At 48.3% G+C, this 18,899-nt stretch overlaps 1 protein-coding gene across 1 annotated transcript in view; it reads left to right on the top strand.

The window, feature by feature from the left end:
• Nucleotides 1-18,899, top strand: part of LOC119396963 (plexin-B) — a 203,955-nt gene that overhangs the window by 72,036 nt on the left and 113,020 nt on the right. The window contains exons 3-8 of the mRNA XM_049417291.1: nucleotides 1,974-2,572; nucleotides 3,235-3,716; nucleotides 4,083-4,482; nucleotides 4,575-4,751; nucleotides 6,418-6,546; nucleotides 18,652-18,752. Of these exons, the coding sequence (XP_049273248.1) occupies nucleotides 2,144-2,572; nucleotides 3,235-3,716; nucleotides 4,083-4,482; nucleotides 4,575-4,751; nucleotides 6,418-6,546; nucleotides 18,652-18,752 (1,718 nt within the window). The 5' untranslated portion in view covers nucleotides 1,974-2,143. The remainder of the gene's footprint in view (nucleotides 1-1,973; nucleotides 2,573-3,234; nucleotides 3,717-4,082; nucleotides 4,483-4,574; nucleotides 4,752-6,417; nucleotides 6,547-18,651; nucleotides 18,753-18,899) is intronic.

The raw sequence follows: 18,899 nt of genomic DNA, 5'->3' as shown, positions 1-18,899 counted from the left end.
GTATCGTAGGAGTACCCATCGTATACGAGTATCATGTAGTGTTTATTGCTTTCTTGTAAAATTAGATAGCCAGCACCACAACCACAATTGACTGTCACCGCTATTACGCCTGCGTAGGCTGTTTTACCAAACCAGTTTATAGACCTGGCGTGGCTCAGTGGTAGAATACCTGATTGCCACGCAGAATGCTTTGGTTCGATTCCTGCTGCGATCTTAATTTTCATTCTTTCCATTCGTTGAGTCCACGCTGCCGATGTTGGTTTTCCTTAACGCTCTAGCATGTAAGTTACCAATGTTCTCGCCGTTCCTAGGTGGATATAAACTGTCAATCACCTGTGGCGCATACCCGTACACCGCGGCCCGTGGTAAACGGGTATGTGCCACACGTGACTAGTGGAAAGGGTTTGACGACGTACGTGACAGGATTTTAACGTTATTCATGTCATGACCCGGCAATCATATTCGTCAAATCCTCTTACCCTCCCATGCAAATTTTGGTCTACACCAAGTTAAGGAGGCGATTATGAGAGCACCCAGACGTAGGCGGCTAGATAGATAGATAGATAGATAGATAGATAGATAGATACGTAGATAGAAACGCTCAAAGTGCCAGAGGTTCGCTAAGAAATGCTTCGCATTTAAAAAAAAGAAGGCAATCGTGCTACAGCATTCATTATTACGATAGCTCATTCTCTGCAGTCCTCTTTCAATCTATTACCTATTAAGGTGTGTAAAGGAGCGTGTTTCGAACGCGCAACGAGAGAAGAAGATACGCACAACCATAAATACATGAGAAAAATCTACTTCCCGACAACTTATGGATACCTTTAAGTACGGCATATCAACATTTCCGCGCAAGGTGTATTACTGTATACACAGACAAAAACCTCTAGCGATCTACGTTTGGCTTTCTCATATATATATATATATATATATATATATATATATATATATATATATATATATACACAGCAATTGAAGTTCAAGGAACAAGATGAGCTCAAAATTTTCAGATGGATAACGTATAGGTATTTACCCATCAAATGCAAAGAAACAGAAAGAAAAAAGTACTTGTCGATTTTTTCATCGCCAACTCGGGTTTCATTCTGTTAAAGCGTGAAACACGATAAATAGAACAACAGAATGTCGTAAGTACTGGATTTCAAGTGAAGCGTGCTTACAACAGCCTCCTATATGCGCCAGCTTTGATGTCGCGAACATGTCACAGCTACTTGTAGCCTCATACGGCTGAAACACAAATTTAGGGGCAACTAGTCTTTCAGCAACGATGTGAACGTACATGACGTAAAAAAATGGAACCAGGTAGCGGAGGTACCAAACTGCGTGTGGAAACCTATATTCAAAGTGAGGCAATATTCAACGTCGCTGAGAGTGCCCTTTAGTATTTTTGCTATCTCGTTTACAAGTGTTGCGGGAGTTGTACTGGTCAATGCTGCAGTGTGTTTTGCTTGGAGTGGCAAAATATGTGCGCCCGTCTGTAGGTTGCGCGATGACTTTAGAAAGTGCTTTTGTTTTGAATGGCGAGTGAAGAGCCTGATTCAATTATGTGGCAACGTGTCGCAATTCTCCAACTTTGTGATTGGCGTGCATACACATATATAAAGGCAAGGCCACATTTTGCTGATAAGGGGAAGGGAGCAAAAGTCATAACGAGAATTTTCAAATTGGAGTTGACAGCGACATGACTTGACACTTTTCTCTCGGTTCATTCGAAGCGGAATTGAGCAGTTTCATCTACAGTACTACATGCAGGCGAAAAACCACGTTTCTTTAATTTTATATTCACTTGTACTGAAGAGACCAGGAAATAATACGGAAAACGATGTGATTATAATACGAGGAGTCTGATTGTTCTTGCAGTTGTAATGTGAACAAAAGTCTTATGGCGTTTTACGTTTTAACTCCTCTGTTTTCGGAAGACTTACCCCTCCTTTTCCACTCCCATTTCGCAGGCTTTGCCGTGGCAGGTCTACAGGAGCACTAAATCAAAGCAAACACCAGTTCATCACGTGGCAACGATGCGTTCGTGCACCAGTGCTCGACAGTTAGGCGTCGCAGGCAAACCGCCGGAGTGAATAGGGGAAGACAACTCGTGCCTCGACCGGCTGCTCGCGTGCAAGAAATGCGCGCCGACGGGGACCCTGAGCGCCGGCGGCGAAGTTCCCGTCACGAATGTCGACAGTGTCGGTTGACGCCCCCTTTCTTCCTGACAACGATCGGCTCGACACTAGCGGTCTCCCTTATCGTGGCTAACGTCGCTGCTGCTGCAATATCGGCGCCACCGGGACTAAAGAAGCCGTCACCACCGCAGCAGCTGCCCAATGTGCTGGCATCGTATACGACGTTCAACGAGACGGTGAACTTCACACACTTCGTGGTGGACACGGGCACGGGTCGCGTCTACGTGGGCGCCACCAACTGGCTGTACCAGTTCAACGCCTCCCTCGAGCTCGAAGCCTCGGTGCAGACGGGCCCCGTCGAGGACAGCGTGCTCTGTTCGCCTTCGGACTGCAGCGGTGTCGAGGCCGAGCCTACGGATAACATAAACAAGGTAGGGGGAGATGATGACGCGCTCTGATGGAATCCGCGGGAAAACATTAGTGGCCGGAACATTTACCGTCAACTTGGTTGCAGCATGATGCTATACAGAAGCGTTTATGAATAATCGACGAAACTTAATAAGTGTTTATGGTATGGAAATCAAAACAGATGTCCCACCACTGACACCAGCTTCCATATGCTGCTTCATATTTAGCCAGGCGCGGCTCGCAGACGGCATCGTGAGGCTTGATTAGTACAAATAAAAAAAAAAGTTCCACCATAAAGTAGATATTTGTTGAACAAATCACGAAGGAGAAGGTCTTACTAGGCCGAAATTTAGGTATGAGTGCAGTACAAAGCGACAACGAAAATTAGCTGTTTCACGAATTGGTTGGTTTTGTTTTAATAAGACAATCAAAATTACTTTTGTTATCGCTTTGTTCATCAAAGCCCCGTGCCGCACTCTACTTTTCGGTTGCAACATCTAACTGTATTAAAGCAATTCGATGCCCTAATCGTCACTTTATTCATAGTACGAAATATCTCATCACCCGTATTACACATTTCAACAGTAAACTAAGCACGGACGCATTTCACTAGAAATAACTGTTATTCGCACTGCACGTATACTCAGTCCGCGTGCCAAGAATGTCATCTGTTGCCCATCAACAGGTGCTGGTGATCGATTACAAAGCTCGCAAGCTGATCGCCTGCGGTAGCATCCACCAGGGCGCCTGCCGCAGGCATGACCTCGACGACATCACCCAGCAGGAAGCCCTCGTAATCATTCCCGTTGCGGCCAATGACCGAAACTCGTCCACGTACGCTTTCGTGGGGCCGGCACACTATCACGGGGGTCGAGGCCCTTCTCGAGTCATGTACGTGGCCACAACCAATAGCCGGCAGGGCCCGTACCGGGACATGGTGCCGTCCATCTGCAGCAGGAGCCTGGACGAACCCGGTGGACGTAGGGGCGCCCTCGGGGGTTCGTCGGACCAACCATTGTTCGCCATCATCGAGCAGTCCTTCTCGGCCACGGCGCGCGTGGACATTGCAAATCATATTAAGGATTACTACCTCGTACACTACGTGTACGGCTTCCACACAGAGCACTTCGCCTACTTCGCCACTGTGCAGCGAAAGAGCCATCTGAGGTACGTCAGTGTGGTGCTGTTCGTTGTGACCTCTGCGAGGGTTCACTTTGGAAGAACTAGCAACAATGCTACTCTTTATTGCTTGTTCGCGTATTCGTTTCAAAGGCCCTTCAAATCACTTGCTAATTCAGTACTTATCGTTGGTATGACTGAGTTTCGCAACGTGTGCACAAGGCTTAGCAATAAAGTGGCATGGTAACATCTTTTGACACCTTCATTTAGACAATCACGAGGAAAATAAGCGAGTGAGCGAGTAAAGTTTAAGGAGTAAATACAAGTATTTATACAAGACGTAGAAATGCGTCATTCTTGTTTTATTTATATTTTGTGCTCTTAGAGCGCGTACACATGTTTATGTTATCGCAGGGCATCCGAAGAGCTGGGCTACGTCAGCCGACTAGCCCGCGTCTGCACCTCGGACCCAGCCTACAGCACCTACACCGAAGTGACTCTCCAGTGCCTCGGTCCTGACGGCACCGACTACAACCTTCTTACCGACGCTGGAGTCATGGCGGCCGGCGAAGACGTTGCCGATGAACTGGGACTGGAGCCCGGTTCCTCAGATTCTCGAGTTCTCGTAGGCTTGTTCGTTGTCAGCGCCGACCACACGACTAGGCCCAGCCGGCGGTCCGCTATTTGCTTGTTCGCCATGACAGACGTGGAGCAGAAGTTCACCGAGAATGTCCACATGTGCTACAACGGCAGTGTCCTCACCAGAAACATGGACTACATCGCAGGAAGCATAAACCAGTGCCCGGAGCCCGGGGTGAGCGTATACAATTGTCACTGACAGTTTTTATCACGAAGAAACTGTAGCGATTAGTCAGCTGTAATGTCGTTTACATTCTTCTGTTACAGAAAGCAGGAAACATCCTCAACTTCTGCAACGAGACAGTAAAGCTCAATGGATCAGTTCCAATTTCTTCGAGGGCCGCCATCACGTATCCCAACGATACGCTGACGTCCCTGGCTACTGTTCTTGTGGGTCAGCATAACGTTATCTTCGTTGGAACTGCTGAAGGTAACCTTAAGAAGGTATGCTTACACTCTTGTACCTCTAGCTCGGCAACTTCACACCGCTTTCAGCAGTCGGCACAGCACTTTAATACAGCTGGTACACAATAAAAAAAACATGGTTGATCCCTCTGTCATAGGAATCGCTATAACACGAAAGTGAAACGTGTCTTCACGGACGTAGTTGAGCGTTTGTTGTGTATTGTTTCGCCGCAATGGCGAAGGAATGAATGCTATAGCGACAAATTGCAATGTCACGCGAAGAACGGCAAGCACCTCCAAACTCGCAAAGCGCTGCTCGAGCATAAATGGCGCACGTAAATAACATACCCAGGATGAGCGCAAACAACTGTCAAAGCTCGACAGTTAAAGCGCTCTGCTCAAACACAAAGGAGGACGCACGAAACGAACGCACAGTATGAACGCGAACTAACTGTCACATAAGTAACTTATTTGTGTGTGAGCAGCGCGCTCCTTTCTCAAAAGAGGCCGCTGCAGTGAGCGAAATGACCTGTGTGCTCTCTGCCTCTTGAACGCAAACTTGCGGTGAGAGCACAAGACGTACAAACCACCCCCCCATCACGGGATAAGCGCGCGCACAAGCGACCGCGCCCTGTGGAGGCGCGCGTGCATCGCAACGCGCGGGGCGACGACCTTTAAAGCGCGCCATTCGCGTCATCGCGATAGTGCTAACGAAAACACGCTGAAGTGCCACCGATCTCTGGGTACCGCCAACGGTAAAGGGTGTATACAAATAGCTCGCCGTTAGTATGCTAAAGAACGTGCCATCTGTGGCCTAGTCAGTTCGCGCAGCGCGCTGTTGAGCGAGGGGCCGTAGGTTCGACTCCCGGCGATGGAACTTTTTCTTCTGTTTTTTTTCTATGCAATCTGTTAGTGTATACTTTACAACGTCTTATCCGTGACGGAAATACGTCAGTGGAGCTGCGGTGGACCACGGCATAAAACACTTTCGTGTTGAAAAGACTTGATCTTACAGGGAAATTTGTATGGCATAAATACATCCGCTGCTATTCTGAAATGTGGATGAATTAACGCTTCATTGACAATCTTTTTGTTACAGTGATTGCCTGTTGCACGCGCACTCTGCCGCTGTCACTTAAATACGAGTTATCAAAACTGACTAACTGATGTTTCTGTAACTACATATTTATAATAAAATTTTTGCTATTTGTTATGTGATAAGTTTTAATCAAATTGTTTTATGTTTTGAAAGATTGGCTGCCACCAAATGCTGGTAACAGCCAACGCTTCAACAGAGAAACAATGTGATTGAAGCTTATGAGAGTGCGGGTTGGGTTGGTTTCAAGCTAGTGCGTGGAAGGGCAAAACAGTTTTAACAATGTGACCGTGAGCGTGTTAGTGCATGCAGTCTATTAAATTCAGGTTTGGACATAGTGTGTCTGCCTTAATTGTTTCACATTTTATTCAAAGCACTGAATTTAATGTTAGGGTGGATTTCGTTTGCGTATAACGTTACCGCATGCTGGCGCGTTTAGTCATATTGTTCAGTGCTTTCCTCACAATGCATAGCACAGAATGCGGACAATTTCTATTGCTTTGCTCCGTATGCTAACTTGCATTCGACAGGTGATGTGGTACGGCTGTTGTTATCCTCTTTGTAAAGCAATTATTCTCGGCGCAATCTTTTTTTTTTCTTTTTTTTCAGATTCTCGTCACTGGAGCCACGGCCGCTGAAGAGTTTGAGCAAGTGCTATTGGATTCCGGGCACAGGATCATCCCACAGATATACGTGGACGCTGCTCAGAACTTTCTCTTCGCTGTTTCCATCTACAAGGCAAGTAAAACATGGCCCTGGTGCAGCTACTGTTCTGCTTGATCACGAAATCAAGATGTTGTACTCTACCTTTACAAGCAATAATTTGGAGCAAACACAAACAGCCCACGTAGTAAGATAGGGTTGAACTTACGAAAATGGTTCAAATTGAATTTAGGACGACGCAGCGAGCCATAGAAAGGGAGATGACAGGTACGTGCAACCTTAAAGGAAGAGGAGAGAGCAGAGGGGGTCAGGGAACAAATGCGTGTTAAGGATATTTTAGTCGAAATTAAGAAGAACAAATGGGCAGGGCATTAGCGAGGAGGTAATATAACCGCTGGTCATTAAGAGTAACAGACTGGACTTCAAAAGAAAGCAAGCGCGTGAGGGGGAGGCAGAACGTTAGATGGGCAGATGAGATTAAGAAGTTTGCGGGGATAACGTGGCCTCAGTGAGAACAGGACAGGGTTATTTGAAGAAACATGGGAGATGTTTTCGCGCTGCTGTGGGCGTATTCAGGCTGACGACGGTGATAATTTTTGAGGACCTCAGCATATTAGCTCGAGCAGTACTTTGGTTTGGGCTAGTTGGTGCACGATCGGACTTGTTTAGGAAAGGCAGCACAAAGACACAAGGACGGAGAAGCGCCCGTGCGTCTGCTGTGTTTCTTCGTCCTTGTGTCGTTGCGCTGCTCTTCCTAAACAAGTCATCATATTAGCCACACCACACTGATAACGATGCGTGCGAGCTAAAATTGCGATGATATTGAGAAACTTAGCGTGGACTTTACGCAAGGACGACACAAAACAAATTTGTTTTCACAATTCTAAAAGCCTGAATGCATATGGGGGCATGTTTATGATTCATAATATATAACGAAAATCAGGAAAACTCGCAGAGTGTAGACGTCCCGCCTTGCTGGTAAGGCACAGTAAAATAGTTCAGGCGCTAAAGCAAGACAGTGACGAAGAGGAGAGGAAATAACACGGGCTGTTGGAGTCGAAAGCCTGTGAAGCAGCTAACTCCGTTTCAAAATGTGGTGTTCATATTAGCGCACGTGTCGTCACCCTTGCTCTTCTCACTCTGTCTTGATTCGGCGCCCAACATTTGTTACTAGGAAAGCTCGCTTAAGATACGGGGACAACTAAGATGCCTGACCATGTGTATCTCCACTCGGGCAGTAGCCGTGAATAGCTTTTGCAAAACTTTAGAACGTGCATCGGCCGTTGTCATCATAATTATATCGTTCGAGGTGGATTCCTCAGCTGTTTCGTTAACGACGAGAGACTACTACTCAGAAGCAGCTTGACAGTGCAAGAAGGATTACCATTAGAGAAGGCAAGAAGTCGTGGAGCCCCTTTCACCTGTATATTATTAGGGTGCATCAGGAGGCAAGAAAATTAGTGCAGAACCATAGAGAGAGCTCGAATTATTTGCACAGGCGTCACTGAATTTATCTCGTAAGCTATCCCGCCAACGACAGTGCCACCAAAGTAAATGAGAAACTTGGAAATGTTTCACAACGAGGGCTACCCTGCAGACCATGTTCAAATAATACTTTGCAATGTTTTAGGGGCACGGTGATGGAGGGCCGAACTTCCGAGGTAAATTGAACAACGTTACCATCTGATAATATAGCCGAACCCCCGTGGATGTGAAGCCACGACAGCGCACGACGCGAAATGAGTGTCGAAAATTCTCTAGAAGGTTCCAATACACGCAAGCATGGCTTGCGCGAGTGACAACACGTGTAACAGTTTTATTCAGTGAAACCCGGTCACAATGAAAGGAAAAGCGAGTACGCGTGTCGATACAGAGCCTCCGAACGAGAGAGAAAGAAGGAGAGTTAGTGGAGGGAAGCAAGGTGTCCGTTTCTATCTGGTGCATGGCTCGGGCACAGTGCAGCACAAAGCGCTGCGCTGACCTGTGTCCAAGGGTCCGAGGAGAGCGCCGACAAAGCGCCGCGCGGCGCCTAATGGACGGCCTCCCTCCTTCCCTGCGGCTCCGTCCGGTCAAGCGCCGAACACTGACTGTGCCGCCCACGTGAAGCGTGTCAGGTTCAACACGGCTCTGCTCTTAGCCGCGAAACCAACTGAGTGCTGCTCCGTTTGAAACTCCACTCGGGGAATGCAAAAGTTGCCCGCCTTTCTCGCTTTGTGTGCTTTTGTATGTCTTTTTTCCGTCATATACACGCGCGCGAGAAACGCGACCTTTGCAGCTCTTCTGCACTGTTCTTTCCGTCCCTTGACGACGCACGAAGTGCCGCGTTCTCTATCTTGTTTTCTTTGATGTTTTCCCAGCTTTTATTTATTTCGTAGCCAGCAGCCTGGTTTGCGATCTTACAGTGGAAATCTTATATTGACAGTTAGGGGAGTTTGGCGTTTGAAGACAAAGTACAAAACATTATTAATCAAAGTAAATGATAAAAATATGTAAGAGAAAGAGGTGCGGGACGCAATGAAATTCGTCAGGTCCTATATTTTATCATGTGTCCACATTGGTTCTGTGAGTGAGTAGCGTTTCTACTTTGGCTGTTTGCATTTCATTCTGCTCATTCTTTTTCGATTGCGAATAATGGCACAGGGGCACGAGGTTGCTTTCTCAAATAATCATCTCGCGGTCAAATCATCAGGCGCACGCCTGGCTTCCTGCCCTGCAGGGAGGGAAGAGAGATGAAAGAAGAAAAAGCTGCAACTCACTCACAGTGGTTCATATCAAGAAGAGCCATTGAGGTCACTTATCAAATACTGCATGCAGCAACAATGGCTTGTATGAGACCGCCACCCTAGAATATGTGTATCGTTATTGTCAGTCCGGTTTATTACGTTTTAGAGAAAGCCGTAATGATATTCTAACAAGGATGACGTCCTTCTTGGTGAAGTGGTTCTTTAGAAAGGAGGAGGTGGCGCGATCTTCAGCAACATGACCAGAATTAGGGGACATCTGCACGTAGTGCCATCTCTCGTCGGTGACCGCGGTGGCCTGCCGTAACTGAATGGGAAATAGGCGAAAAGAAATCATATCTGACGAAAAAAGATAGTTATCAAAAACGACTCCCGGTTCTATACAGCAGATACTTATTTGAACATTCTGTTAAAAATACTGTGTCGCACTGCAAACCGCGCGGCTTCCCGGAGTGTTCAATATTTTACAATGGTGCGCCATGTGTTTCTAATTGGCAGTGTTCAATTGTACTGGTAAGCCACATGCTTTGTAGCGTGATGCTGCAATTTTACCAAAATGTTCCAGTAGGCCTCTGCTGTATAGAGCCCGGAGTCGTTTTTGATAACTAGCATTTTTCAAGAGATACGATTTTTTCGCCTATTTCCCATTCAGTTATGACAGGACGCCGTCGCTGCCGCCGAGAGATGGCGCCATGTACAGATGTCCCGTAGAGTTACTGTATATGCTACCTTTAGGTAGCAGAGTTGCGCCACTGTTTTCCGGACGCCGCTCGCTCTGCCTTGGATGATTCCAGCAACGCTATTCGCCGAGCGCTGTCACGTGGTCATAGGTGGCTCCTTAGCGCTGCGGAGAAGCCAACACTGCCAACACTCAGTAGATTCAGGCGGCTCAAGGGCGGTTGACATCGGCGCCGTTGTTATTACACAGTTATTAGTTTAGCGTTAGCGGGATAGCGGGGGTTAAGGGAATATCGTTACCGTGCTGCAAACGTTCCTTGTGGACAGCGTGTTTTAGTTTAGCGGAATAGCGTTTACGTGCCCAAGCTGGGACGGTGGCGCCACCTAGAGGAAGGTGAATGCGTTAAAAAAAAGTGAACAGAAAAGACTGAGAATTCTCGCCTGTATACCCGCACGACGCAATATTACTACTTTTTTGTATATTTGCTTGCGTTCACTGTTTTAGAATGTGACGAGCGCAATAAAAGCCCCATGAAGATCTGTTTAAATCAACACTGTTCGCGCGAGCGCGGCTCCTACGCGGGTGGTGAGTGGCTTTCCCGCAAGACTTCGGAGCCCAAGATGGCGTACCTTGGCGCAACTCTGCTACCTAAAGGTAGCATATACAGTAACTCTAATGTCCCGAAATCCTGGGAATGCCCTTGCGGGATTACAGCTCAGCGCCGTCCTCACTTATAGAGATTAGAATGAGCATTTTATACTCTCTCCTTGTCTTAATAGATGCGTCTCTCCAACCAATCTAATAAGGACTCGATGGACTAGACAGTCAGCGAAAGAACCCACACTTAGCCAGAGGCAAAAAAAGTGAAGGAAGGAAGGAATACAAAGGTGAGAAAGGCAGGGGGTTTAACCAGACAGCAGTCCGGTTGGCTACCCTACACCGGGGGAAAGTGAAGAGGAGTGAAAAGATGGGAGAGATAGAGAGAGAAGGGAGTGAAAGAAAAAGGACATGGTCAATAAATGCGCTGACACCTATGCCGCGGTGGCATTGTACAATAGTCACAAGCGTTCACAAAGGTCCGTAGTCCTTAAAAAGCACAGAAGTGCTTTAACTGCCTTGTGGGCCGACGAGCAATGGGAACGGTGCTCTAGAAGCATCTGCACGGAGAGCGGCCGATCGTCCAATCGTCGCATCGCATCAAAAACGTTCGTCTTTCAGAGGCAAATTGAGGGTAGCGGCATAGCAGATGATCGAATATCTTCCTCAGTACTGCAGACCTCGCATGCTGCACGGTCGGTCATTCCAATTAATGTTCTGCATGCCTTCGTGAAGAAAACCCCCAACCATAGTCGACAAAGAAGCGAAGCTTCACGTCGACGAAGTCCGGATGGAGGTCGGAGTTCCAACGTAGGGTTTATTTGGTGGAGTCTCGTACGTCTTATACTTGGCATGTTCCCCTCCGCCAAAGAGAGACTACGTGCCAGTTGACGAAGCTGCCTTGCAGCGTCTGTCCTAGAAAGAGGAATCGGAACTCTTCTTGAAGAAAGAGGAATCGGAACCTCTTCTTGATGGGGTGTGCGAACCGCATTGTCTGTGGAAACATTGCCACTGATCCCGCAATGACCAGGTAGCCACTGAAAGTCAAACCCGTGGCCTTTTCCTTTCACGCGGTGATGAATCTTGAGAATTCCGTACGTAAGCCGTTCGTGGCATGCGCGTCGGAGAGCTGACCGCAGGCACTGTAACGCCGGTTTCGAGTCTGAGAAAACAGCCTATTTGCTCGGTTTCTCCGAATCGATGTAGCCAAGGGCACAACGCAGAGCCGTAAGTTCTGCCGCCGTAGATGTTGTTACAGGGGACATTTTGAGTCGTAGAGTCATTTCTTGTGATGGTATCACCCCCGCACCGCCGGAACTGGACACCGTGGTTGACCCATCAGTGTACATGTGCACGTGGTTACTGTAGGTCTTGTGCAAGAAAAGTAGGCTCAATTGTTTTAGTGCTGGGGCGAGTAAAGCTGATTTCTTATGCAGTCCTGGAATTGTTTGACGTAATTGTGGAAGGTACAAGCACCACGGAGGAACCACCGGCTTCTCCGCAGGTGCATACTCAGATGTAAACGATGCGCGATGAGCATAGACACTTGCACTAAATGTCATACGGGGCGTTTCAGCAGCGAGGCTTGCCAAGTAAAGCCCCTATACTTCGTAAAAGTACCGCCATCTGCTCTCCCCTCGCGGCCTCCTCTCCTACGCGTCTTTCGCGAGCGACGGCGGCGCCCCCTCGAACGCTCCACATGGACGCGTGAAGCTTTCAGGCCGGTTGCGCGTTGGTGCTGCCACTTAAGCCACAGCCTTTTTAGTCCAGCAGTGGCCGCGTGCCATATCTCGCATACGGCTGTGTAATGATTCTCTTTATTTCTGCGTTCATTTTCTCAGTTTGTGTGGGTGTGCGCACGATCTAATTCCCTTATAGCGAGCCAGAAGAGCTGCTGCAAGCCATGTACAATTTGTAGCAAATTGCACGTCGTTTACGGTTCTTTTCGGAGCGTAGCGTTTCCCTGTGTCGAATTGAAGTAATAATAATAATAATATCTGGGGTTTAACGTCCCAAAACCACGATATGATTATGAGAGACGCCGTAGTGGAGGGCTCCGGAAATTTCGACCACCTGGGGTTCTTTAACGTGCACCTAAATCTAAGTACACGGGCCTCAAACATTTTCGCCTCCATCGAAAATGCAGCCGCCGAGGCCGGGATTCGTTCCCGCGACCTTCGGGTCAGCAGTCGAGCGCCATAACCACTAGACCACCGTGGCGGGGCTGTGCCGAATTGAAGTATCGAATTTCAAACGGACATAAATTCTGCGCGCTAGGTTTTTTTATTGCTATCGCACTTTCATTCCGGTAACTGGGTTTACTTAAAACTGGTTGAGATAAAATTCTGTAAACACGACGCGCTATTTATTGCATCGGTAAGAAATATTTACACGGCAGCTGTGATGTCAAGCCACGCCGTTTGGTAAGGAATAGTTCCCGTGCGTATAAACTATCTCTATCATATATAACTGCAGCAATGCCTGTAATTCCCATGAAGGTGCTCGGTCAAAACTTCATGACATTTCACACATTTTACTTCTCGTCTTGCCCGCCGCGGTGATGTAGCGGTTTCGGCGCTCGCCTGCTCACCCGAAGGTCGCGTGTTCGGTCGCGGCCGCGGTGGTCGCAATTCGATGTGAAATGCCAGAGGCCCGCGTACTGTGCGATGTCAGTGGACGTTAAAGAACACCAGAGGGTCAAATTTTCCGGAGCCCTACACTACGGTGTGCCCCAAAATCATATCGTGGTATTGGCTCATAAAACGACATGTATCATTATTATCTCCTTTGCCTGCTCGATGGCGTGTGCTCGCAGTTCGCCGTTCTGTGATGTTTGGCCTGTGCGGAGCAGCTTGCACCCATTGTCGTATGCATGACGCTTATATGTTAACTGACAATAAATGAATTTATTAAACCATCTGTTTTCTGCCAATAGTAAGAGGCAAGAAATATTTAAAACCAGTATGCTAAAACCAACGAAGTGTCGAATTTCAAACGGACATAAATTCAGCGCGTTAGGCTTTTTTTTTTTTTTGCTATCGCACTTTCATTCCGACAATCGCTCCGTCTTCACCCTTCCGTCCGCACATCACAGTGAAAGATTTGTAGAATGTGTGGAACACAGCCTAGTGTTGCAGTGCACGACACTCGTTCTTACAGAGTTAATAATATGTGTTGTTTTACGTTCCAAAACCGCGATATGATTATGAGGCACGCCGTAGTGGAGGGCTCCGGAAATTTCGACCATCTGGTGTTCACTTGCTCGAGAAAGTGACTGCCTTGGTGCATGACGAATTACACAGAATTTCGCGTGACGTTGAGTAAGTAATACACCACATATGTCGCACGGCAAAGCAAGACGCCTGTCAAGAGTAAAAACGCACGAGCACTTGCCTCACAAAGCCGCGCCGATCTCGGCTCGAAGTTTGCTCGACCTATTCTGTGGATCCAGTCATTGCGACGACCTGCATTCTCTTTTCCGCGCAGAATGGCAAAAAAACTTTTGCCCTTGGGTGTCATGGTTATGGCAGCCAAACGCACAGCAACCCGGCATCACGACAAAACGAGCGAGAGGCACACATGCACTTGACACTTCGTGCACTTCACATGGGGCGAACACACAGAACATGGCACGTTGGAGCGTTCAACATGGCGCCGAGAGGCGAAGGAAACAAAATACCGAGAAAGAGGGCGCGCGCTACCACGTGACCACAGCCGCCCTATCAGAGGCGTGGAGAGGAGGAAGCGGCGTAGATCAAGAGAAAGCTGTACTTTTACGAAGGTATAGGGGCTTTATTGCCAAGTGGTGGGAAGTGTTCCTGGCATATTGCCTGAGGTAAGTACTAGAGCACTGCACGGGCCCGGGCCGGCCCGAAAGCCCGGGCCGGGCCCGGGCTTGAAGCCGCGGGCCTGGGCCGGGCCCGAGGCTGCGGGCCGGGCCGAACTCGGACCCGCTCATTAAAAGGCGTAAGTCGGGCCTTCGAGCACACGCGAATGTTATGCATTCCATGGTCTAAGGTATACTGTGCCAAGCTGAAGTGACACGTATATATATATATATATATATATATATATATATATATATATATATATATATATATATATATATATATATATATATATATATATATTAACAGCACTAACAATGGGCCAGATCACGGTTGTTCCCATGGGAGGCATAAAGATTTCGGTCTTTTATTCGAGGTTGACACATACGATACATTGCATTTATATTCCTTGGTACTACGTGCCAAAACCACGATATGATTACGAGGCAATCCGTAGTAGCACCGGATAAATTTCGACCACCTCGAGTTCTCTAACGTGCACCTAAAGATAAGTATATACACGGGTGTTCTTGCATTTCGCTCCCACCAAATCGCGGCCGCCGTGGCCGCGGGAATCGCACCCGAGTCCTAGGACTTAACAGCGAAACAGCTTAACCGCTGAGCTACCACCGTGGGCAAAGCAACATTTCGATGCATGTACACACCGGATTTTCCGTCCGATCGCCCGCTACAAAGCGCAGGGCATCATTAATAATCATCATCAACAACTAATATCCTCTAGCGGGCCCGGGTCGGGCCTGGTCATGAAGAAGCGCGCCCTGGATTAGTTTAGTAATGAACGCCCGGGCCCGGGCTTGGAACGACGGGCCCGGGCCGAGCTCGGGCTGGGTACGGTCAAGTACGCCCGGGCCTGGGCCGGGCTCGGGCTGGGTTTGGTCGTGTACGCCCGGGCCCGGGCCGGGCCCGCGCTTGGAACCACGGGCCCGGGCTGGGCTCGGGCTTCATAAAGCGGGCCCGGGCCGGGCCCGGGCCGTAAAATCCGGCCCGTGCAGTGCTCTAGTAAGTACACATGGTTTCAACGGTGATGTGCGTCGTGATCGAGTAATCCTGTGCAATGGCAATGGTTTCAGCTGTTGAAGTGCAGCGTGGTAAACTAAGGCATATCATAAGAGTCTGAGCTTGAATGCCTTGTATCGTACGAAAGTTAGTTTTGCAAATATAGGATATTGCAGGTAGGCCGTATCGCAGGAACCCAATAAACAATACCCGGTGAAGCTGTAGCATAGAATGTATGGACACTCCCCAAGTTTTTCCTGCGAGGAACCTGAACAAGTGAAAGACAGTCAGCCGCTTTTTCACATAGCTTACGGGGGGGTGGGGGGGGGGTTCAAGACAGGCCTCTGTCGATTATGACTCCCAAGAACCTTTGACTCCTGCTCGATGACACACATTGCCCGTTAATTGATATGCCGTAAGCGGACATTGGTTTTCTAGTGAATGCCACGGCTGCACACTTTTCACTTGCGATCTCTAGTCTTTGATTACGCATGTAGCGTGATGTCACTGTGGCTGCCTTCTGAAGTCGAGCGCGAAGTTGAAGCCACGTCACAACTGACGTCCATATACAGATGTCGTCAGCATAACCGGAAAGTCGTACGCTGCTTGGGAGCTTGTCGACTAGTCCAACGAGCGTCAGGTTGAACAAGGTCGGGCTTAGCACTCGTTCTTTGAGGGCGACATCGTCACAGAAGATCACGAAACGTCGCATCTGATGATAGAGACTCGCCGTCTTCCGTCAAAGCAACTGGCCACTGATCGCCAAGCTTAGCAAAGACGGATACAACGAAAACAAAGGCAGGGTGAACGCTCGCACCTCGTGAAGAGTGACCCTCACTTTCACGAGGGCAACCTGATTGAGAGTCGCATCGGATCCCGCCACCCTCGATGTCCTCACGAGCCGCTGATGCAAAGACGACCGAGGATCGACAAGTGATAGTCATGTTGCAATCACTCATGAGCGCAATGCGCATTTTCTTGAGCAACATGAAGACCCCATCTGCGCAGAGCGCGCTGCAGGTGCTGGACACTTTGAGTCCGGTGCTTGCAGCCCTATGGTAAAACCATGGCCCGCGAGATGCTATCGTTTCGAGTGGAGGTTAAAAATTCATCTACCTTTCAGTGGAACACAAGGGGGCTTAAGCCGCGCATGTCCGACTTTAGACAGTATGTATTCACCAACGAGTTCCCTATCGTTGTGATTTGCGAGCCCAACCTGTCAGCTCCCATAAGACTATCCGGATATGAATGCTTTTTGTCCTCCACCCACAGAGAGCGCAGCAAGGTGATTATGTTTATACGCCGCGACTTGACTTATGTTCATCACCCAGTACCACCTGAAGAAGAAAACCAATACGTTTGTCTAACAGTGAAGAAGAACAAGATCACGTTCAATATTCTTGGAGCCTACTCATCTCCATCAAATCGTCTAGATTACGAGCGCTTATGCGGAATTTTGAGATAGCCGTGGGTGATAACTGGTGACTTCAATGCCCGCCATCACTTATGGGGAAGCTCCATGGTCAACACTAGAGGGAGACAGTTGGCGTCCCTTGCCTCTGAGTACGAACTTTGCCTCTCGAAATATGGAAGTCCTACCTATCTGCGTAGACCAGCCTACAGTAGTTGCCTGGACCTTACCTTCGTTTCACGTTCGTTCGCCAGAAAAGTTCACTGGTTTTTTATTTGGGAACGCGGGGTAGCGACCACATCCAAACTTATATGAAGATTGAAGGTTTGACTAGCTCCAAGTGCTCCAGAGCCATCCAGTGCACAGACTGGCCAACATACAAGTTAATCATGGAGGACCGTTGTGACGGCTCACCCTTTAACCTAGTGGACGCAATGAGGAGTGCCGTACAGACAACCACGCGTTCGCTTTTGATGAGTTCAGCGCGCACCAATTTTGACGTGGAACTGGAGAAACTTCGAGCAGCTCGCCGTCCGTGCGGAGCGAAGATATAGACGCACAAAGTTAAATTATGATCTGAGATTGGCTAGACGCACACAAAAGAAAATACAGCGTCACATGAACAAGCTGGCTTCGCGCCGATGGGTCTCCTTTTGTGAGTCCCTGGATCCACGAAAGCCTTTGTCGCTTATATGGCGAAGTGTTCGTGGTGTGCATACAACCTTTGGTCAGCGCTACCCTTTTAGATCTCTGGCACTACATCTACAGTGTACGGAAATTGATGCCGCAGAATGTTTCTGTAAAATGATTGCCGGCGAGGCAAATTTAGCAGAAAAGGGGAGGGGAACGCCCGACTGCCCACTAGCTTCACTTGATCCTCGCATGAAGTGTCTATTTTCTATGGAAGAACTAAACGCTGCGCTGGCTTTGCGTAGGCGTTCTGCAGCGCCGGGACCTGACGGCATTACCTACCGCGCTCTCTGTCACATAGAAGATCAAGCTCGGAAGGCACTATTGCTGCTATACAATGACTCCTGGCAAACTGGTATGGTTTCACAGGACTGTAAGTCAAGTCGCCTGATTCCACTCCTCAAAGCTGGCAAGTCGCCTTTAGACATTTCCTCCCACCGCCCGATTGCGCCCGCTAGTTGTGCGGGAAAGGTAATGGAAAGAATGATCCTCACGCCTCTGGAATGGTACTTAGAGTACTACAAAATCTGTCAGTTTGTGTTTTTACCCCCTGTTTATTGTATTTGAACTGTTTATATTTTTTTCTATCTCTCTCTCTCTTTTTGTCTTTCAGTCCCCAATCCCCTTCCCCACGCAGAGTAGCAAGTCAGCGAATTTACACACGCCTGCTAAATTCTCTGCCTTTCAATAAAGAGCTCTCTCTCTCTCTCTCTATCCAGATGCTATGGCCGGGTTTAGACGCGGTCGCTCATCAACAGACAATGCGGTTGACTTAGTGACATACGTCCAACAACAAAAAGCCTGCAAACGATTATCTGCTGCTCTGTTTCTAGACACTAAAGGGGCTTACGACAATTCGCCCACGAAGCCATCCTAAACACGTTAGAAGCAGTAGGACTTGGTGGCAAGATCTATGTGTGGGTGCACAGCTACTCGCAGAAGAGATCTTCTCACGTGCAGACAGAGAATGGACCGACATCCGGTTATTATGGCAGCCGAGGGCAAAGGAGCGACGTTGCTACAGCTTGAACGAACGTAATAAGTGTGTGCTGCATAATGCTTCGATATTCAAACATTATCTAGATAAAAGCCTTTTGAGCGGCTCCTGAGCAACAATGCTATTTCAAAGACCACATCTCTTATGCAAGATACAACGCTTTCGATGTTCTACATGCGTGTTTGAACCTTTGTGGTGGTGACAAGGGATTATTTTTGCAGGTCAGCAAGGTTCGCATCGAGAAGTGCCAGCAGTACGAGAGCTGTGAAGCGTGCCTCGCTTCCCGCAATCCCTTTTGCGGCTGGTGTTCTTTGGAAAGGAGGTGAGTTCAGATTTACAGGTGATTTGCAAGACTGCTGTTTGGGACACCAAAATGTCATCTCGCCACGAAGAGTCGCAGCCGTCGCACGTAGGCATTGACAACACGCAGCAGTTATTCGTCGCCTAAATCCAAGGGGCATCGCATGCT

The sequence above is a fragment of the Rhipicephalus sanguineus genome, chromosome 6 (genome assembly GCF_013339695.2).
Source record: "Rhipicephalus sanguineus isolate Rsan-2018 chromosome 6, BIME_Rsan_1.4, whole genome shotgun sequence".
Lineage (NCBI taxonomy): Eukaryota > Metazoa > Arthropoda > Arachnida > Ixodida > Ixodidae > Rhipicephalus > Rhipicephalus sanguineus.
This window is presented reverse-complemented; position numbering and strand designations above follow the sequence as displayed.